The sequence below is a fragment of the Mixophyes fleayi genome, chromosome 2 (genome assembly GCF_038048845.1).
Source record: "Mixophyes fleayi isolate aMixFle1 chromosome 2, aMixFle1.hap1, whole genome shotgun sequence".
NCBI lineage: Eukaryota > Metazoa > Chordata > Amphibia > Anura > Limnodynastidae > Mixophyes > Mixophyes fleayi.
In genome coordinates, this window is record NC_134403.1 from 35709847 (window position 1) to 35732648 (window position 22802).

General features: G+C 40.1%; 1 protein-coding gene across 2 annotated transcripts; it reads right to left on the minus strand.

Moving 5' to 3' along the window:
• Nucleotides 1-5486: 5486 nt before the first annotated feature.
• On the minus strand, nucleotides 5487-19210 carry LOC142140847 (collagenase 3-like). Of its 2 annotated transcripts, none has more exons than XM_075198797.1 (11): nucleotides 19051-19210; nucleotides 17373-17614; nucleotides 15557-15705; nucleotides 12982-13107; nucleotides 11484-11645; nucleotides 11261-11378; nucleotides 10393-10526; nucleotides 9306-9465; nucleotides 8298-8401; nucleotides 5847-6814; nucleotides 5487-5671 (listed from the first exon to the last, which is right to left on the minus strand). In XM_075198797.1, the coding sequence occupies exons 2-10, from the start codon at nucleotides 17567-17569 to the stop codon at nucleotides 6714-6716; spliced, it is 1251 nt and encodes a 416-aa protein (XP_075054898.1). In that variant the 5' UTR covers nucleotides 17570-17614; nucleotides 19051-19210; the 3' UTR covers nucleotides 5487-5671; nucleotides 5847-6713. The 2 variants fall into 2 exon arrangements, with proteins under 2 accessions (XP_075054898.1, XP_075054897.1); XM_075198796.1 differs by lacking the exon at nucleotides 19051-19210 and adding an exon at nucleotides 18128-18922.
• Between the last annotated feature and the right edge of the window lie 3592 nt (nucleotides 19211-22802).

The following is a 22802-nucleotide window of genomic DNA, read 5'->3' on the forward strand; positions in this document are numbered from 1 at the left end:
CAGATTATATTAATTATACACTTTGGGCTGAAAATTAGGCTCTCGGAAATATTTTATCCCGTGAAGCAGGACTGATCCAGGACAGACAAGTATTACACCAGGCACTGGTATCTTCTCTTCTTCCAATTCACCTCAGAGCTTTGCTTTGAGCAGACGGAGCTGCCAATATATCTTCAAACAGGAGACACTAAGGATGAGCGCAATTATTTTTTTGCTAAATTTGTGCCCATCACATTTATCATCAGAACTGCTTATTTGTGATTCTTAGAGAAACGTTTATATTTTGTTTGCCCAGGAACAAAGGTTTAAGAAATTTTACATATTCTGAATATAGGGATCGGCAATACGGATATTTAATTTACAACGTGTACATGTTTTATTTGTTAATACAAGATTGTGAGTTTGGGGATTATTTAAAGAACAAAATAACCAGCTTAAAACTTTATGTTTCATTATCTGAGTGCAATTTTTAAATATTTTATTCATGTTGTTATGTTTATTTATTATTAAATGTTATATTTGTTTGATTTCTCTGGGCTCAGTTTATTTTATATGTATATCATCTGACAACAGCTCCTCTCCAGCGCTGTGAATTGAATATATTTCTATCTTTGTGCTACTGTAGGAGCACACAGTCTAAGTATATGTGATTGAATATATATAAATATTTATTGCTTGATAAACTCTGCGTCTTTTTTTCTGTTGCTTTTAAATATATATCAATTATATCATGCACAAATAATGGGCATATATTTTTACAAGCAATGCTAGGATAAGTGATATCCTATGCATGTGCACACTACACACCCATTATACAGCATGTACACCATTATTATTATTATTATTATTATTATTATCTTTTATTTATAAGGTTGCACAAAAGGTCTGCAGTGCCGTACATGAAATTTACAGTAGTGTGCAATACACATATAGCAAAGATCCATAACAGATTATTAAACTAAACATAATAATACAAAGACCAGACATCTGCTAATTAACATATAACTTGGTAATGCAGATCAAGTTATTTACAGGACAATGAGTAAGAGTGATTTTGTAAGAAACATCTCTGATAATTGCACCATGGCCACTAGAGGTCTCTGTATTTATTAAACTTACCATTTAATTTACCCTTTTCCAAGATGGCCAGTAATGCATCAAGAGACTCTATCATGGATCCTGTTTGGGCCTACAAAAGCACTTCCTGGATCAAACCTTTGCTTGAGCATTCTGCTTGCTCAGCTCCTATTACTTGTCACAGTTGCTTGTACCCATAATTACTACCTGTGTACCGACTCGGTAATCGTCTGGCTACCCACTTGTGTACCAACCTGGCAATCATTTGACTACCCACTTGTGTACCGAACCAGCAACGTCTATTTTTTGGTGTATCTGCCCGACCATTGGACTGCAGGTATCATAACAGATGGTAATGTCCAATAGGAAGTAGGCCTGGGCTCAAGAAAACAGGGCTAGGGAAGCAGGCCTAGAGGTACAGAGGGTGATGCAATAGTATAAGTAGAACAGAAGGAAAGAGGGCCCTGCTCGTGAAATATAACATCCTAAAGGAAAGGGGAGGGCAAAAATAGGGTGGCACAAATTGGGGGAGTGGAAGTGATAGCAGAGGCGAAGAAGGTAAGAGAAGAGCTGATAGATTTGAATAAAGAAATTAGTTTTATGGGCATTCTCAAAGCCTTTGAGAGTAGAAGCTAATCTGATAGGGCATTGGAGATTGTTCCACAGGTGAAGAGCCACCCAGGTGAAATCATGGCGGCGGGAGATGGAATAGGTAATCAATGTGGTAGTGAGGCAGCAGTCAATTGCAGATAGGATGGGGGGGAGTGTGTGTAGAGATGAGGTTGGAGACAGAGGCAGGGAGGATTGGTTGAGGGCATTGTAGGTGAGGGTGAGGAGTTTCAATTTAATTCTGTAGGCCATGGGGAGCCTGTGTGGTGACTGGCAGAAAGGGATTGCAGAGATAGAGCAGTGGGAGAAAAGGTAAGGTGGGCAGGAGTTGAGGATAGTCTGTAAAGGGGGAGGTTACAATAATAAATGCAAAATATTTTAAGGGTGTGACTAAGAGTTATGGTGAAAAGAGGCCATAGATATATTTCGGAGGTGGAAGTGGAGATACCATCCCCAGAGGAGGGTGGAAGAGATGGGTAAGGAGGGGTGAGAGGATGGGACAAGAAGGGACTGATTGGAGGAGATGTCATGACATATGGACTCAATTTTGGAGGTGAAGTGGGTAGCAGAGTTGAGAGCAGAGAGCGAGGAGGGGAAAGGTGGAGGAGGGAGTTGAAGGTGGCAAAGAGACTACAGGGGTTGGAGGATTGGAAGGAAAATTAGAGCCTTGAAGTAGGACAGTTTAGAGGGTGATAGGGGGGAAGAAGAAAATGGTAGGATTGACATCCGGGTTGCACCTGGTGAGTAACATAAGAGAAGGGGAAGGTGAGAGGTGTGGGGAGATTCTACAAGAGAGTAGATGGTGGTTAGATGGAGGGATAGGTGAATTGTTGAAACCAGAGACAATATAGACGTGGAAGAAAAGCAAATCAAATGAGTGCCCACTGGTGTTGGAGGGATATGTGGTCCATTTATAGAGTCTGCAGGAGGAGGAGAGGCAGAGAAGTCTGGAGGCAGAGAGGTAGTAAAAATTGTTAATAGGGATGTTAAAGTCCCCCTGGATGAGGAAGGGAAGGTCAGAGGTAAGAAAATGATGGATCCAGGCAGCAAAGTGATCAAGGAGTTATAGAAGGGACCAGAGGGGACATTAGATAATGGCCACATGAAGTGGATCTTGAAGAAGAAAGAGAGGGAGAGCTGTGGGGGGATAACCCAGATGTGCAGTGGAGTGAAAGAAGGATTCCAACAATGCCCCCTTGAGGTCCTCCTGGTCTGGATCGGTGGCCCCTTAAGAGAAAGTAGCTGGAGAGGTGGTGTCATCAGGTGATATCCAGGTTTCAGTGATGGAAAGCAGGTTGAAGGAGCTAGAGATGAAGATATCGTAGATAGGAGGAAATGAGAGGCCAAACTGATACATGCTAACCTAGCATTCCAGAATGCACAGGATAGAGGGAAAGAGGGAAGAGAAAAGATGTGAATGAGGTTGTTGGGGGGCTGCTGAACTGCAAAGGTAGGCAGGAGTGAGGCAGTGAAAGGGAGAGAGGAGAGAAGGTTGAGAATTAGAACTAGAATGGGGTCCAACAGTGGGCAGGAAAAGTGGAGAGGAGAACTGCTGGTGGAACAGAAGTGGAGGGACAGAAGTGGAGGTGGGGCTGATCTGGGTGGGCATAAATCAGAGATGGAGAGGGAGGGAGCAAGGAGAGGGAATTGATTTGGGGGGGGAGAGGATATGTAGGAACTGAGGGTGCAACCCAGGGGAGGGGGAGATACAAGGAGAGAGGGGGAGATGAGGGAGGAGGCAGTGAAGCAGAGCAGGGGCAGAGAAGAGAACATAGGAGAGACAGTGGGAGAGGAAGGACAAAGGGAAGAGACAGGGAGGCAGGAAGGGGGAGGGAGTACCAAGGTTGGACATGGGGAAAAGATGGAAGGGAGACAGGAAAATAGCATGATAAGCCTGAGAATGTGAATTGAAAATATGACTGAGAAACAAGGACAGTGAGAGCTTAAACGTGATATTATATATAGGTTGTTGATCTGACATAGTCTAGCACCAACTGTACATGTAGTATACTATAGAACTGTTAGACAGCCTGTGGCTTGTCTACTATTGTGGAACTACAAGTCTCAGCGTGTTAGGACTTGCAGTTCCAGGACAGACGGAGAGACACAGGTTTATACAATACTGCTTAGGCAATCTGTGGCTCTCCAGGTGTTGTGAAACTACAAGTCCCAGCCTACCTAACAGCGCTCTATACAGTGCTGCTTAGGTAACCTGTGGCTTTCCATCTGTGGTGGAACTACAAGACCCAGCAGGTTTTGTCTCAACAGCCGAAGAGCTATAGGTAACCTAACGATCAGTATATATCACTATTAGATGTCCTGTGAATCTCCCGAGTTTACCTACATGTACTACACCATTCTGCTCCCACACTATGTAGGTAATATAGGGAGCTCAGCATATAACTCTGGAAATAAACAAATAAGGTATAGAAGATGGCAGTGAATTGATTTTTAATATAAAAAAAAATTGCAAATAAAAAATACAATAAAAAGATAGTGTCCCTTTAAATAGTGCTATAAGTGTCAACACTATACCTTTTCTTTACAGTTTACACAATATTTCTGGTCAGGATTAGACATTCCAGGCACCTATTCTCTTCTCTTGCACTTGCATATTATTTGTAAGCCACCGTGACTCATGAGGAAATATATTGCAGCAGAGACAGAACAAACGCTGTCAGGAATTAATATTTTGCTTAGTCAACCTTCACAGGGCTGGTCATTCGAGGACAGTTTGAAACTGGTAACCAGCAAAAGAATTGTATTTTAGTGTTTCGCTTTCGGTTAAAACATGGCAGGAGATTTTTTTATTATTTCTTCTGACCTTCAGTTTAGAAACTCGCGACGAAACATCACAGACACCGTCAATTTGGTTTTATTATTTAATTGCAAACAACACAAAGACAAAAATGTCATAAACGGTATGCAATTCATGGAAGATACACACACACATTGGAAAGAGTGGACCCAACACCTACGGACAGTGGGAACAGCCATTTTGTTCATTAGTAATGTCACTAGTTCCTAGTGAATTCATGCACTGCTTTGAGAATGTTGGTTCAACCCGCAAAATGGCCGCCTCTATTATGTGTAGGTGATGGGTACATGTTAAATGATATTAATCATATGAAAATGGTAATAGATTTTGATTGAAGATAACCTAGATTGCAGCAATATTAACAGTTTCTTACTGCACATAAGATCTGATAATTGATTAGGTCAATTTCTGACTCTGGTTATCTGTAAATAATACATCATATAGAGGTTATTGCTCCTTTGTAGATATTGAACCACAGCATAATTATAGATATTACAAACCCTGTTACTAAGAAACAGACTCATGCACTATGAAACCTATGTCGCTCCCAATGAGGGACAATAAATAGCTAAAAAAATATATTATCCATAATAAACCAAACCAGCAGTGCTCTAACATGATATAAAATCCCCTGTGGAAAGTAGTTCTTCTGGTGTAACTGGAAATGATTGGGGACTATGGTGAAATTTTAGAGGTGCCCTCACCCTTGTCCATCACTAGTGACATCCACCCACCACCCACGAATATCTGCACAAGTACCCAACACTAAACCCAATAATGACCACTTTATTAATCTAACACAGTTGCCTGAACCATATATACCCTCCTTTTATCCATACTATCTGCCAAATCTGATTGCCGCCTAAATCAATATGCAGATATACTGACTGAGTGCGTCCTTGAAGCCCATTCCCCCCTGAGTGCTAGACACACCCCCTGGGGTTGTGCCCTCCCATCGTTGTTAGGTGGCCACGCCCCCCCTCTTGCAGTGTCCAAATTCCAAAAGTTAGAAAGTTTGTAGATATTTTTTTAACGTCATCAATTATACAGTTTAACAGATATTGTTGCAGAATCCAGCTGTGCTTCAGACTTTAACAGTTTAGCCATCTTCTCCCTGGACCCATCTTTCTGTAGCGCCCTATACCCCATCTCCCCTCCGCCAATGCACTCCATGGGGTAAATGTATCAAGCTGAGAGTTTTCCGGCGGGTTTGAAAAACCAATCAGATTCTAGCTGTCATTTAGTGCATTCTACAAAATGACAGCTAGAATCTGATTGGTTGCTATAGGCAACATCTCCACTTTTCAAACCCGCCGGCAAACTCTCAGCTTGATACATTTACCCCCATGTGTGCAACACCCATGGCATGTTATCTCTATAAAATAAATAAATGGTAATAGCTTAGCCCTGTTTCAGCCCATTTTTATAATATAGTGGTCTTCCCGCAACACCATGTTTTCAGGGGACTGATTCAATAGAAACAGAGAAGTCTGAAGCACAGTCAGATCTCAGACCTCAGATATTTCAATCCTGTATTCCTTGGTGACATCACCCTATTACTTTCTAGCAAATACGTTGCTATAAGCAGTTCTGTCCCTGTTGGGAACTCACTGCCTTTTTTCATACCCTTTTATCCAGAACTAAACATCCACTATGAATAATTACATCTTAATATATAGGCTGTTTATGCGTTATCTCGATGGCTGACAGAATCTCCTCTTCATTTTAATTGCAGACAAATTCCCTTTATTTTGCCTTTATAAAGTAGCACAACATTGGCTAAAACTAAAGAGAAGCCATTTTGTGGGCTGAGCCTAAATGCAACCATCTTGTCACTGATAAGCCAAAGCTTCAGTGATGTCACCGGTTCCTGGTAAATTGATAGGCTGCAACGCCAGGTATGTTGATTTAACCCACAACATGACTTCCTCCACATTGTGCAAGCATGTTTTAAAAACATGAATAAACATTAAATCCATGCCAACATCATATAGAATAAGGTTCATCATAGTAGAGGAATTGCTGCAGTGTCTTTGCATTTAAATAACATTTTGAAAAACTGAACCCTGGTGCAAATACATAATATTTCACTGTACTTTGTAGCTGTCCCGCGCTTTATATCATACATGGATACAACACATATAGTAGACGTAGTTCTATAAATGACTGCTCAACAGTCTGCCATAGGAGACAGTGTACACTCAAAGTGTTAACACCACAGGAGAGAGTTGGTCTTCATTACACGAGTCACTTTTTTACTCCAGATGCTGTATTCATATTGAAGGGGCCCATTGAAGAAGTAAATGTAACCTACAATGAATAAGACATGTGGTAAGATCTCTGTATAAACCGCCGTGAACGATTTTATCTTAGAAAACTCATATCATTATCACTGAAACCTTACCAAGGCAGCCAAGCGATGCCGAGCTGCCTCAGCGATACTGATCAGCAGCTGTAACAGTTAACTAACTGCTTCTCTGGGCCAGTAGGAGGGTGGCCAAGCTTACGTGACCCAGCTTGCCTACTCATGCATGCGCAGAGGAACTGTAAATCTGTATTTGTGCTTCCGGTTCCACTTGTTAAATATATATATTAAAATTTGTTTAAAAAAATAATTAATTTGGTGGCATTCAAATTAGAAAAATGCTTTATTTAAATAAAGCATTTTATCTATTCATCTCCTCTGCTATCGCATTGCCAAGATAGCGACAGCGGCAGTACTGTTGCGACCCTAGTTGAATTTGCATAGTGAAGCTGACCCCTTGATAGATATGGACAAGCCCTATCTTTAGCAAGAACGCCAGTTTTCATTGGGGAAATAAGTTTTCAACCTTTTGTAAATAGACCCTTAAATGTGTTCATTGTATGTGGGTAATTTTTTAATACAGGTATATCCACTAGGAACCAGTGACCTAGGGCCCGATTCATTAAGGAAAGTTAAGCAAAAATTGAAGTAAGTTTTCTTACTCAAGTGTTCAAGACAAAACCATGTTACAATGCAAGGGGTGCAAATTAGTTTATTATTTTGCACATAAGGAAAATACTGGCTGTTTTTTCATGTAGCACACAAATACTTGGTAGCTTATTTGCACATTGAAATGTAAAGTTGATCTAGGACATACCCTACCCCCAATATAAATCTGCCATCACATTTTATATTTACCTCCCCCTCCAATGCAAAATGGTTTTGCCTTACTTGCTTACTTTTACTTAACTTTCCTTAATGTATCAGGCCTCTAGTCACTATTTATAAAAGCTTTTCTTGTTGTTTTTTTGTGTAACAGCGGAACCAAAAGTAAACTGAGCTGTAGAAGTTAACGTCGGCCAAGCTCTGTTGGGGGCTCCAGGGCAGTGAGTAACCCAAATCATTCTGGTTGTTTTTGTCACTGACAATGGAGAATTGATGAGCTGGCATCAAAATAATGGTAAATTACGACGATAAGTAATTATTTATTGTTGTATTAAGTGCTGATACAAAGTTACACTTTTCGCTGTAATGACTGGTAGTTTAATAAATAGGCCTCTAAGTATATTATAGTTTATTACAAAATCAGTAGACTGTATATTAGTAATTACAAAGGAAACAAAGGGCTAGATTTACTAAGCTGCGGGTTTGAAAAAGTGGGGATGTTGCCTATAGCAACCAATCAGATTCTAGCTGTCCTTTTGTAGAATGTACTAAATAAATGAAAGCTAGAATCTGATTGGTTGCTATAGGCAACATCCCCACTTTTTCAAACCCGCAGTTTAGTAAATCTAGCCCAAAGTTAAATGGCAGCAGTCCAATACTTACCACCTCTTCTATAAGCTGCATCAACTTTGTCACCTATCCCCAGTAAGTCATCTGCTATTAACCTGGGGGAGCCTTTCTCTATAGTCATAGTCTCTTCATCATAACTGGAACAGAGCACAAAATAGTAGAGAAATTGTTTATTAATTAGTATTTACATTAGTTGCTGTGTTACAGTGGCAGAATTGGGGATCTTCCTCCTGAACATTTTGTTCCGTGTGTTTAGCTTCCAGAAAAAATATCTCAGATTCATTATCATTACCAGATAAACTCTGTGTATACGACTCACTGCAGTCATATACACTCCTATATAGACAGGTACCGCCCTTCTCAGTTGGACATTGATAAACATAGCATTTAATAGAGTTCTCCTTCTAATTTGTATAGAGCGCTACAGTAGAACTGGTCACATATGCGGATATATTGCCAGTGATATCAGCAATTGCACATAAATCCTGTTGCTACCCACACTGTCAGCAGGGGAGGGCTGGCAAATTTTAGCCCGGGGGGCAAGGATCACTTTAAAGAAAAAAAAAATGCAGGTGGCCCAGTGAAGTAACTGGATGGTTTGAAAATGATCAGGGGCCAGGCATCCTTCCAAAAAATTATTGCACTTATTTATTATTGATTATTTATATAGCACAAATCATTATGCAGTGTTGTACAGAGGATATATAGTCATACGTACTACTTACATACTGTCATTATCATTTTTTTTTATTATTATTTTTTATTTAAATAAAAATAGAGTGAAGTTATCACTTACATCCAAGTTGTGTTGCCACCTACTTCATTTTTAGACTGCACACAGGAATGCCTTCTCTATAAACCAGACACTGTACAAGAATCGAGCTTTTAGCTAAATGTTAGTTCAGTTTTGTAGAATTCCATTTTGTTTGAGATACTAATACTTATGTAAAGGTGAAGTCTACCACTGACTTTAATGGACGAACATTAAATTTTCCCCCATTTAGGGATCTAGGGAAAGGAAATGGGTGAATGTTTTCATACCTCCAATATTTATCTCCCGTGAAGAAAAGGGTTTTGCCACTGGCATCATTATGAACAGCTGCATCTATAGATTTCAGAGTTTTTGGAAACCCAAGCTCATGTAGTTTTTTGGGATAATCACTGAGTATATCATATCCATTCAGAGCCCAAAATTTCTTCCCTGGAAAAGACGTAATTAAAATAGCTTATACACAACAGTACATATACAACAGCGTAGCATTTGCTCTATGATTGCCATATTATTTTATAACACTATAAAGAACATTTTGCAATCTACCCATTATTTCAGGCTTCATTCATTTGTTGTGTTTTTGCCAGTGGAATTTTGGAATTATTATAGGAGTGTGTACACATCCTGTGAAGTAAATGCTGATTGGTTGATTTGACAGTGCTCGTCAATCAGAGGTTATAAGAGAGAGCGTTGAAGTGCCATAGAAGTATCGGATTGGCTGTCAGAGGCTCCCAATTGAATATTCTGCCACATCATGTACTTATTTCAAAACAGTATGGTTTTGAACTATATTTAAGCAGACAATAACCACCTATTGTGCATGCCTAATCCGTCTGTTATGTACCTAATAAACAGGTACCAGCACAACCTCACTCAATGTATTCCATAATGCAATGTATAACAGAATCAGTGAAGGAAATCAAGAGATGACCTCACAGATCTTATAGATCTTATTTAAAATGTTTGATGAAACTCACAGAAAGAATTACTGTGTTCACAACAGAGAACCATATATATCATTGCACATATTACGCTAAGGTCAATTAAAACGTTATCCTTCGATACACAGAACGAGTGACTTATTCTGGTCAAAGCAGAAATCCGACCTGCAGATAGGTGTACTCTAATTCTAATGGAACAGTGCCATCAAGTGATAAAATATCGCACAATGTTTCAAGTGCAAGTAATAACAATTCATGTAATTGGATCATGGAATGTCACAAATTTAATCATTAAGAAAAGATTACAAAGTTGCATTCATTTGAAAATAACTCATGTTTTTTATATATATATATATATATATATATATAGAGAGAGAGAGAGAGAGAGAGAGAGAGAGAGATATTAGGGACATACCTTTAAAAATATATACAAGATCCTTCTGTGTATATTCGTAGGCAGCGTCGATTTTATTAGGTAGCTCAGGCCAGAAAGACTTGATCAACACTAACTCTGCTTCGACCATCTGTGGATGAACCCTCCAAAAGAACCTAGTGACAGGAGAGATACAGAATAATCAATTTACAGATTCCCGTAGATGGTTATAATTTATCGATGTACTGTAATCTATGTGTAAATGTTGAAGATGACCAGTCAGAAGGTTCTACGTAGGTTTTTTTATTTGATTTCTTTATACATTTTTGTGCAATATGTAATATGCAAACAAAAAAGTACATAATACAGTGCACTCAATCTCCAACTAATATCTCTGGGGTAGATTTATCAAACATTCTTAAAATAACAAAATGGAGGTGTTGCCCATAGCAACCAATCAGATCCTAGTTATCATTTATCTAGTATATTCTACAAATGTTAACTGCAATCTGATTGGTTGCTATGGGCAACACTTCCACTTTTCCTTTTTAGAAGGTTTGTTAAATCTACCCCCTTGACTCAAAGCCATGTCCTGCTGTCAGCATACACTATGCTCTTTCTCTGGTCGCCTTCCTCTATACCTCATACAGTACCTCTTCTGGTGTGAGGCATTAAGTAATCCAGCTTGTGAGAAAGAAAGAGCACTCTATTAAATTGTCTGGGTGATGGAGGAATCGCGTCATTTTAGCCCCGCAATTGCAGGATGCGGGATACTTGCCAGCTCTCCTGTGAGTCCGTGAGACCGACCCGAATTTCGGGAGTCTCTCGGACATTCCGGGAGAGTTGGCAAGTATGGGTTAAACTATGTGTTATACCTTAAATTCCATTTTATAAATGAAACTCTACCAACCTGTCTTTGAAGATAAACTTTTCTCCTCTGAGTTCAGTTATTGCATCAATCTCCAGCTCCGGGTCGCACTTCTCAGGAGTTTTTGGGTGTTTTGGGTTTGGGTCTCGGTTGCCAGGCCCTAGAATTTATAATAAAATTCTTAAGTGCCAATCTTTACAGGAACATATCTGAGGATCCGTGCACCTACAAAGTCCTTCTTATGACATGTGACATGTGTACTCACCGTATAACTCCTGGATCCCCTGTACATCGTCATCAGGAAGAACAAAGCTACCGGTCTCGGTGTACGAGTAAACCGGATACATCAGAGACCCTGGATCTCTGGAATGGTCTAGCCCCAGCGCATGACCAAATTCATGGGCGGCAACAATAAAGAGATTATATCCTGCAAGATATTATTAATCGTTTAGTATCATTCATCTAATCATAGGCTCAAATAGACTTTTTGGGAGCTGAAAACAACAAACTGTTAAGGTGTGCATTTAGAGTCTCTGACTCATTCGCATACATAGATTGAAGCAAAAAGAAACATCCTAATACGCCATGAAATTATACGACTAGTCTCATGGTCGGTCCACCAGTAACTCACCAGCACTTTCGGTAAAATAACCTAGCCTGCACTTGATAACTGAGCACACCTGGCAATTTTGTTAGCCAATTGAAACCAAATTTGCAAAAAATCACCAGATTATTATTATTATTATTATCATTTATTTGTTGGGCGCCACAAGGTTTCCGCAGCGCCGTACACAGTACAAACAGTAGACCAAACAGGGTGACACAGTACAGAACAATAAACACAAAGTACCAATGCTTCAGGAACTCCGGGGAGACATATGGAGTAAAGATAGAGCAGAAGAACCGGTATGGAGACAGGAGGGGAGGGGGGGGCCCTGCTCATAACGAGCTTACATCCTAAGCGAGGGTGAAACTAAAACAGGCACAAAAGGGAGCCAGTGAAGCAAGGGGGAGAGAAGAGAGGAGCCAGGGGGGAGAGGGAGAATGAGAAGAGTGGATGAGAGGTTAGGTGGATGGTTGATAGACTTTAAGGAACAGGTGGGTTTTAAGTGCCCTTTTGAAGGAACACAGGTTGGGAGAGAGACGGATGGAGTAAGGGAGGTCGTTCCAGTGCAGGGGGGCAGCTCGGGAGAAGTCTTGGATTCTAGAGTGGGAAGAGGTAATCAGAATGGAGGAGAGGCGACGGTCATTAGACGAGCGCAGGGAGCGGGCAGGAGTGTGAATGGTGAGGAGGTTAGAGATATAGGGGGCAGTAGACTGAGAGAGCTTTGTAAGTGGTGGTGAGGAGTTTGAAAAAGGATCCTGTAGGGGAAGGGGAGCCAGTATAAGGCCTGGTAGAGAAGGGGAGGCAGAGGAGGAGCGGCGTGAGAGAAAGATGAGTCGTACAGCCGCATTGAGAACGGACGGAGGGGGGCGAGATGGGAGAGGGGGAGGCCATCTGCTCTGATTCATAGCCCCAAACACCAAGGAACAAAAATTTTTCCCCTTGTAAATATTCCTCCAGACAGTCATTTATTTTATTATAAATCTTAATTAAAACAGTTTTATATTTATATATCCAAAATCATGTATTATTTTACGTAATCGCACATAGTTTTTAGGCGTGCATTGTGACAGAGCCTATTGTGTTTATCAGACTCATCTGAAGAGTTTTATTGAATGTTCATTAGATTCTAGAACTATACTGCAGCCAGATGCGTTACCTTTGTAGTCATTTGTGAATGTTTCGTCATCATCAAAATGGGTGTCCCCTCCAATTCTTTCTCCCGGGGGGAAAGCGTGAGCCAGCAAACCGTCAGGGCCATCAAATGGGTAATAATCCCCATGTTCTAGAAAATAGAACAATGAAAATGATGTGATATCGGTATAAAATGGTATAAATTCAGTACTTTAAATCAACATAAAAAAGCTTAAAAAATTGAGCCCAATGCATCCAGGCTTGGCGGGTAGAGCACGGTAAGCCTGGTAAGGATGGCAGGGGGCGCCTCTCTCCGACCATCTGACCCTTACTCTGAACAGAGTATGGATCAGAAAAGGCACCAGGGTATGGGGGAGCTGCCCATGTGCAGTGAAGCTCCAAAGAGGCAATCTCTGGCATGGGGGCGCTGGGGATGTATATAAGTATGGCACCTATATAGCCAAGAATTACCTCCACATTAGTGTCCCCATCCCAATGTGGGAGAGGTGTCTGCAGGAACCAGTTCATTGGTCATGTGCTATTCACATTCAATCAGCTGCCACCTGTAATTCACGCCCACCTCCTAGAGCGGTAGGAACTTCTCTTTGTATCTCTTCTCTTCCAAACGTCTTGTGATGTACGGCAGTGTCAGGGCCAGTTATAGGACTCTCTATGGCACACTGAGAATGGCACAGGTATCAGGAGCAGTACTAGAAGTTTTATATACACTCCTCTAAAGAGTGTATATAAAAATTACCAACTTCTTCCTCTTTCTCTCCGGGAGATCCCAGAGGGGAGGTGAAGTGTGAGGACGGAGGAGGCAGGGCGCGGTGAATCACGCCATTTTAGCCACTCTCCCATGATGCAAACGTGTAGTTTTGCCCCAGGGGCGGGGCTAAAAGGACACGATTCACCTTGAATCGCATCATTGAGGCTCCCATCCTGCCCACGTCACTATGTGGGAGAAAGGCCTGCTCTCCCGGGTGTCCGGGAGACCTACCTGGAATTCGGGAGTCTCCCGGACATTTCGGGAGAGTGGGCAAGTATGATATAGACCTGTTATGCACAAGTAGGGCCTCAAACCTTGCAAGCAATACCAGTGGTGCAAGTGTTCTGGCTGCTGTTGCATGTGGCACACAAGTACAGAGCAGATTTATTTTTTACACTGCAGCTGACCTAGGACGCGGTCACCTCCCAACTCTAAATTTGCCCCTCCCCTGAGTACTTTATTTAGGTCCCAAATAAGGTAAAACAATTATAGGAAACTACTTGTTCATTTATGTACTATTGGGGCCTGAGTCATTAAGGCAAGCAAAGGAGTAAATGTTCTCTGGGACAAACCATGTTACAATGCAAGGGGTGCAAATCAGTTTATTATTTTGTACATAAGTTAAATACTGGCTGTTTTTTCATCTAGCACACAAATACTTGCTAGCTTTATTATTACATTGAAATATAAAGATGATCTAGGACATGGCCTACCCAAACTATAAATCTGCCTCACATTTTAAATTTACCTCCCCCTCCAATACAACATGGTTTTGCCCAGGTGCAAATGTTACTCCTTTTTTATGCTTTACTCTCCTTAATGACTCAGGCCCTTGGAGTTTATATTATAAGAAAATAAACATTGAGGGCCTGAGTCATTAAGGAGAGCAAAGCAAAAAGTGCAAAATCACTTTCATTTATTAGTCTCCGCATGTTTATGTAACTATACCAAATACAATGTTTTATCTTTCTGTCATCCTCTATGCTTTCCAGGCATGTATTTATATCATCAGGCAGATACATTTCCACTGCAGTCAAGCTCTGTAGCAGCTTTATGGCATAACCAAGGGCTACAAAAATACAATTCTTATCCTGATAATGCAAATACATGTTTAATCAAAAAGAGTGCCGGAGAGACAGAGCAGTGTTTTAGTAAAAGTTGCAGGAAGGTATATACCAGTGGTCGAAGTGGAAATTTAGAAGTGGCAGTATGCAAAATGTAATGGGAATGTGAATGGAATTTGATAGTTTTACAATGAGGGCAGTAGAACAAGTGGCGGAGTGACATACAGTGCTATAATTAAAGTCTTCTGATGGTAGAGAAACCCTTTGATACAATAACTATTACATATCAAAGTAAATAATATCACTAGTTTATGTAAGGACATTGAGTCAATTTAGATCATTCTAAGAGGATCTTGCATACTTAATGACTTTGTGCAATGAGCAGCGATTGTTGTACACAATTACACTAAACATCGTGATACATTTTCCATCTGTTGGGTCAGAACCGTAATTTTAGTGCCTGGGGCGAGGAGGAAACCTGCCGCCCCCCCTAGCCTTCAATTTTAACCAAATTAATCTAAAAAAATCATAAACTGTGCCCCCCTTCAGTATGGCGGCCGAACAGTCGCCCCTCTCACACAGCCCTAGTTACGGCCCTGTGTTGAGTCATGTTTGTATTGTCTGTCTGACAGATCACAGGTACTCAGGAAACAGACTCCGCCTTTACCTGTTACCAACCATCTATAGTGAAATTTACCACAGATGAAGACAACTACATATGAACACAAAAAATTGATGTGACTGTGGCATTTTTTAGGCTTATTTACCTTTTTTTCCAAAGGAAACCATAATATCAGCAGTGCCTGACCGCAGTCTGGTGAAATTTAATGGAGTGACATCGCTCCATACTCTCAGTGCCTTCTTAATAGCTCTGTCCACATCCGCTGCTGATAAATCCGGGGTGTAATTAAAAATTCTATCAATAAAACAGGATAAAAGTCATTTAGATTGTTATATACGGCAGTGTAATATATGACAGTGTAATATATAGCAGTGTAATATATGACATTATAATATATGACAGTGTAATATATGACAGTGTAATATATTGCAGTGTTATATATGACAGTGTTATATATGGCAGTGTGATATATGACAGTGTTATATATGGCAGTATAATATATGACAGTGTTATATACGGCAATGTAATATATGACATTATAATATATGGCAGTGTTATATATGCAAGTGTTATATATGGCAGTGTAATATATGGTAGTGTAATATTTGGCAGTGTAATATATGACAGTGTAATATATGGCAGTGTAATATTTGGCAGTGTAATATATGGCAGTGTAATATATGACAATGTAATATTTGGCAGTGTAATATATGACAGTATAATATATGGCAGTGTAATATTTGGCAGTGTAATATATGGCAGTGTAATATATGACAGTGTAATATATGGCAGTGTAATATTTGGCAGTGTAATATATGGCAGTGTAATATATGACAATGTAATATTTGGCAGTGTAATATATGGCAGTGTAATATATGACAATGTAATATTTGGCAGTGGATATGACAGTACATGTCTGTAAATATTTCACTGAGCCAGGACATTCTGTGTAAAACGTATCTATGCTGCAAAACAATATATAAACACATTTAGGACATATATGGAAAATGGTGTACAGGTAATTCTGAAAAAGGTAATGTAACCCATGGCAACCAATCATTGTACACTTCAGAAAATGACAGAAATATCTGGCTGCTATGAGTTACAGCACTTTTTTTTTTGCCGTTATATATATGTCTAATAGTTACCACATATGAACCAGTTGATCTATGTAATGGATAGCTGCATATTCTTGTAAATAAAGACTTTATTTAGTATTTATATTCCTATTTCCTGTCAAATGTTTACTATATCAATGAGAAGTCCACTCATAGTGCCTTTTATTAGGCATGCTAACATCCACTGCACACTGTGTACGGATAGACAGGGCCGTCTCTTCCATTGGGCACGATGGGCAGGTGCCCAGGGGCCCTGCAGCCAAGGGGGGCCCGTCCGAATCCTAAAAAAAAAATACTTACCTTGCGGTCACATCAGCTGTGATCCGGCTCCCTCCCTGGTCCCCCCTGGTCCCCTCTTCCGTGCTGTGCTCGCAGTGAATGCTGGGCGTGATGTCACGCCCAGCATTCACTGCAACCACAGCACGGAAGAGGGCAGAAGAGACTCAGCGGCGCGGAAAAAAGAAGAGGATCGGACTTAAGGTAAGTTAAGGGGGCCCCTATATATATATATATATATATATATATATATATATATATATATATACATATATATGTAAAAAAAAAGTGATTATATATATATAATCACGTTTTTTTTTACATACATATATATTTTTTTTACACACACACACACTATTTCAATATATATATATATATATATATATATATATATATATTTTATTATTTTTTTTATTTTTTTTTTTATTTTTTTTAGGGGCCCGGTACACTGCATTGCCCGGGGGCCCTTAAAGTAGTTAAGGTGGCCCTGCGGATAGATTGTAAGTGAATTGTACCTCACAGTTTTGAAGTGCAGAGTTGCAATGAGGAGGACTAGAGATATGATACCTGTAGGTGAGATTGTTTGTGGGCCACTTAAGCTTCCGTGGGAAGAAGTTGTACTGTCCTACATCAGGAACGCCACATCTTGGCTGTTTCATAACTTCAAGAGTCTCTTCGTCCAGTTTCCCCGTCACATCCAGGCCGAAGAACGATTGCATTTCTTTCAACTGGGCTGTCACACTGTTGGCGCTTTTCCTCAGCATCCCGGCCGGGTTAGCAGCAGAACTATACAAAGTGCTTAGATATTTCTAGAGGCAAAGGAACAAAGTCTCACATTATATAATATTACAAGAATTAAAATTAGAATGCAGGGTATCAATTCACTACGTAACATAAGATACCACTGAAGCGTGACAGTTTCTAGGGCTGCACTAGACTGAATGTCAGTTCCACACACTGCCTGCACTGTCTGTAGGTGTGTTTTAAAGATTAATTTTCTTGACCATGTAGTCGTAAATTTGGAATTACTAATATGTCTAAATTAAATGTAAAAGAAACATCACACAGAGATGGATTAATGAGGTGATTTTTTAAGGGCAGTAAAATCATCACCTTGGACTTCTAAGAGCTTCCCATAACTGTAAAGCATTAAAAAAAATACATTAACAGGAAAAAGTCAGTAAAAAACATGGATTAAGCAACTATGGGCTCAGTGACGGTGATATTTTAGAAGAACAAAAATCCATTTAAAAGATCCAGAGTCTAAGGATAAGAGCTCAGGGCTCCCAAGTGTGCGGATAGTGGATGAGAATATTACTTACCTGTGCAAAGCGAAGATCATTCTCTGCCAGCTCAGAACTCTCTTCTACAGGAATGGGAATTGAAAGGCAAGAGCCCAGACAGACCAACAGAACTGAGCCTGCTAACATTATAGGTGTCATGTTTGGTTCTTTAAGCCCTGAACCTTCTGTGGTTGCATGCTGCAAATAAGCCTCCTTATATAGTGTGAGAGCCATGAGTCACTCCTTTGAGACATACTGAACCTTCTAACCAGTGGATGGTAAATATGATTACTCCTAAATCCCCTCAGAAGACATCCTGGTTTGTGGTGTGGAACAGAGAAGTCATACATCTGTGCCCCTTTTTGAAGGGATATTTTAAAGTAAACATGCCCTCAGCAGATCGGTGGGGGGGGGGAGTACAGAATTGCATAAAGTGCCCTTCTGGGTTTGGGTTTTTATTCATTAGTTTGCAAAATAATTTGTTTTACTCTTTGAAACTTAAAAGAGAGGGAGAGAGGGAGAAATTACTGCGGACGACTCATTGTCAGCGACAGTCCTGCCCAGGCAGCAATTTACAAGGAGAGTTAACAGGAAGCTGGGGCTGAGAATGACACAACATCGCATTTATAGACAGATAGTTTAAATTGCTGTATTTTCTCAGAATTCTCATTGTGTTCCTGTTTAGTACCCGGGTATGGGATCTTTTATCCTGAGTCCCTGGATCCTGAAAGCCATGAGGACCAGAAAGAAGATAAAATAGAAATACACAAAGATATATCATACGCACAGACATATCATACATGCAGGCATGATCACCCAACATCTGCTCCAGTCCTGGGAGGTCATTCATGTATTGCACCCACTGTGCAGTGCTGTCTTTCCGACTGGGCACAATGGGCAGGTGCCCGGGGGCCGAGCGACAAGGGGGGCTGAGGCAGGACTAAAATAAAAAAAAAACTTACTTTTTGCGGTCACCTGACCGTTCAGGTCACGTGGTGATCCGGCTCCCTCCCTGGTCTCCTCTTCCATGCTGCGCTCGCAGTGAATGTCGGGCGTGATGATGTCATCACAGCACTGAGGAGCGCAGAACAGCGACGAGAACAGAAGAGGATTCAACCTGAAGAACAGGGCGACTGAAAGATAAGTTAAGGGGGATTCATAAAAAGAAGTGATATATATATATATATATATATATATATATATATATATAATCACTTTTTTTTACGCATATATATATATATATATATATATATATATATATATATGGGTGCCGATGCACCGCTTTGTCCGGGGTCCATAACGTTGTTAAGATGGCCCTGCCACTGTGCTCTGCAAAATGCAGAGTCGAAACTAACCCCAGTTAAAGGGGCATCACCCGGAGCTGAGGGGAGGATGTAGCTACCTCTCCATCTGAAGAGATGGTAGATTTTCTGGGGGCCAGTTCCCAAAGCGGTAATGGGGGAGTGCAGTTGTGCATGCACGAGACGGACACATAGGAGCATTTGCACATTGTGGGAATGGTGGAAAATATCTCTACCTAGTGCACCCTACTACCACTTTAACACCACCGCCTTCATTAACTTCAGAATTTCAGTTATTCTCTCGGTTTAGGCCTATTGATGTCTTAATTACAATCAGGAGAGAGAGGGAACTTCAGGACTTTATTTCACGTGTCACTTTTGTGGGTTCCAAGATTTTTATTACCTGGTCCAAAAATGACTAGAAATGCGCTTTCCCTTATAAATCGTAACTGTCGGATGCAAAAGACATCCCATTAAAGGTATTACCCAAGGTCTGGTGTCCAACATCTCTGAGGACATGTAAAATTCAACTCCTTTAACGCAGGGGGAAAAAAGCACTGTGGTCCCTGATCAACAGGGAATAGCCCTCTAAGGGGTATATTTACTAAGCTGCGGGTTTGAAAAAGTGGGGATGTTGCCTATAGCAACCAATCAGAGTCTAGCTTTCATTTATTTAGTACTTTCTACAAAATGACAGCTAGAATCTGATTGGTTGCTATAGGCAACATCCCCACTTTTTCAAACCCGCAGCTTAGTAAATCTAGCCCTAAATGCGCCTTTACATAGCATTTTTTTAATCCCTTTATTGCACTATTTCCATTTATATTTTGCTGCTATTTTTACTAATATTTTATTTAACTATACAAGTTATGTTTTAATTAATGTTGTGGTTTAATGTAAAAAGGAATATATTCAATATATAAACCACAGAGTGCACCATTAGAGCCAGCTCTGTTTTTTTCTTACTTCTTGATTTACTGTGTATTAACTGAATGATAGCACCTCAACACTCAAAAAGATATGAGAGCCAAGAATCCCTATAGGGAAGCTAAATAATGGATAGATAAATGCTTAATGAGTATATGTGGTTCTAGGAATTAGCTAGTCTGAAAATAACCCCAACAAACGGGATACTACTGAAAACACAACTGTTGATTATTTAGTGCTAATTTGCGTCTGTTCTCCTAGGATGTAAATTAACACTGTTTTCTTCCCCCTTAATATTTTTGACAGATAGTTTGTCTGACAATCACCCTAACATCACGTCATATCTGATAAGAGATTCATGTCGGCACACGGTGATATTCATCTTGCCTCCTTTATCGTAAAGTCTTATTACACACTTGTTATTATGATGAAGATAAGAATGTGATCTCTCATTAAAGCCTTAGAAATGTGTTTATGCCAGTTTGCAGGTTACTGGAGGAATGTGTAACTAACCACATAACAAACGCATTAATCTACAATCAGCAAATAGCTTCAGGACATCGAGTTTTATCTGTTTTGTAGTGAACACATCGCATTTGATTGGGCAATATCACAGCGTTTTAACTTGCAGAGGAATGGACTGATTTCTGGGTCTGATTTTGATGTAACTATATCCAGCACATTAGTTACTGACGATGCAGAGAGAAAATCCCCTTTGGAGTAAGCAAAACATTTTCTTTCCTGGTTAAAGAGCCAGTGGACCTAAGTCACAAGTATGAAAAGGATTTTGGTAACATTAACAAATAATATTTATATAAAAGATCCCCAGATAAACACATGATATTTGGCGGTGCTTGCAAGCTTATTTGCCTTTTAAAATATAGTGTATTTTAATAGTCTTATAGGGGTGAATTCATGTGCAGATGATGTCCATCCCCACACATTGCCGGCCAATACGGTACAGAATCTCAGCTCATTTTCTCCTTGTATCTTTATGGAACGTGTGATGTCTGCCGTGATGTGTCTTTACATACTGTTCCGGAGACACACTGCAGAACCTCAAGCTGAACTGAACTTCCTCCATAGACAAAAAAATGGTGTGCATAGGAAAAACAGCTCCATCATAATCACAATATCATTCATATGTGGTTCTTTATCATACAGCATTTACAGATTAGGTTTTCTGGGTCTTGGGTATTTCAAGGGGGGGGGTTGCACCTTTTTATAAGTCAATAAAAAGTAAATTGGGGATAGAAAATTAAACAAATATTTATATTATATATTATTTCTAATAGAGTGCCAATCATATTACACAGCTCTATACAGTGAGTTTTGTAATATTCCACATCAGTTCCTGCCCCATTGGAGATTACAGTTTAGGGTGATTTAGTCAGAGGACAAGTAACCCTGCTCCTTCCACTATTTAACTTTCAGTCTGCAGCTTTCGGGTAGCTTCGATTCTCCCCTTCACATCATGACACATCCCCTGAACATGTATGTCTGCTGTCACTAACACAATCACAGGAGTGGACAGGTCACTACCTCCCATTCATCTCCTAAAATATTTTATGCTGCTGCGAATATTGTTATTGGCATCATGTTGTCCTATCTTTGTGACAGTAGACAGAATTGTAAAGTGCTACGGAATCTGTTGGCGCTATATCAATAAATGTTGATGATGTTGATATTGATAGTGTAGCCGGCAGGTATCACTCTACTCCCCCATTTCTCCTCCTTTACTTCCATTCATTATATATTCTACAGGTCAGAGAAGTGAATGTAGTTTATTATAGAGAGCAAAGAAGCGAGCGAAGGGTGAGTAAGACGTTCTTTCATTGTCTGTCATGATTCATTGTCCTAATGTCCTTTTGAAAATGCAGTAGGAGGTCTTGTTCATTGTTGTGTACCTACAAGGATGTTTAACTCTTTCTTGTCCAAGGCCACTCAACCTGTTCCAAGTAAGATCATTAAGTGAATTTTCCAGTTCACGTTCAATATAATTTGTCACATTGTTTGTGAACTAATTTAGCTATGCTATTAATGTAATATTCTGGGCGGTGCCCATCTGACCCCCTTAATTGTGTCCTGTGCTCTGATCACCCTTCAGTCATGTGTTTGCCCATCCCTTGCAGTTATCTCCTGTACCCATATGCTGCCCTGCAGTCAGGTTCTATGCCCATATCCTGCCCGGTCATTCCCTGTGCCCATACACTGGCAAGTAGTCATGTTCCATGCCCAACCCCTGCCTGGTCATGTCCTGTGCCAATAATCTGCCCTGTAGTAATGCCCAATGTTCGTACCCTGCGCTGTAGTCATGTCCCATGTACGTATCCGGTTCTATGAATCCTTTACACATACCCTGCTTGCCTGTTCTGCAGTCATATCCTTTGCCAATCAGCTGATATACAAGTTACAATGAGTTACATCCTCTTAATGAATACTTTTTCAAAAATATATATGGGTAATACTAGCAATTTGTTTTATAA

Bases quoted from the DNA above. Each gene is read 5' to 3' on its own strand.
- LOC142140847 (XM_075198796.1), bottom strand. From the start codon at position 18,322: ATGGCTCTCACACTATATAAGGAGGCTTATTTGCAGCATGCAACCACA. The intron at 13,108-15,556 runs GTAAATAAGCCT...TCTATTTTCTAG, and splicing joins GGTTTCCTTTGGAAAAAAAG to AACATGGGGATTATTACCCA. The intron at 9,466-10,392 runs GTATGTCCCTAA...CGTCTTTTCCAG, and splicing joins TCTTGTATATATTTTTAAAG to GGAAGAAATTTTGGGCTCTG.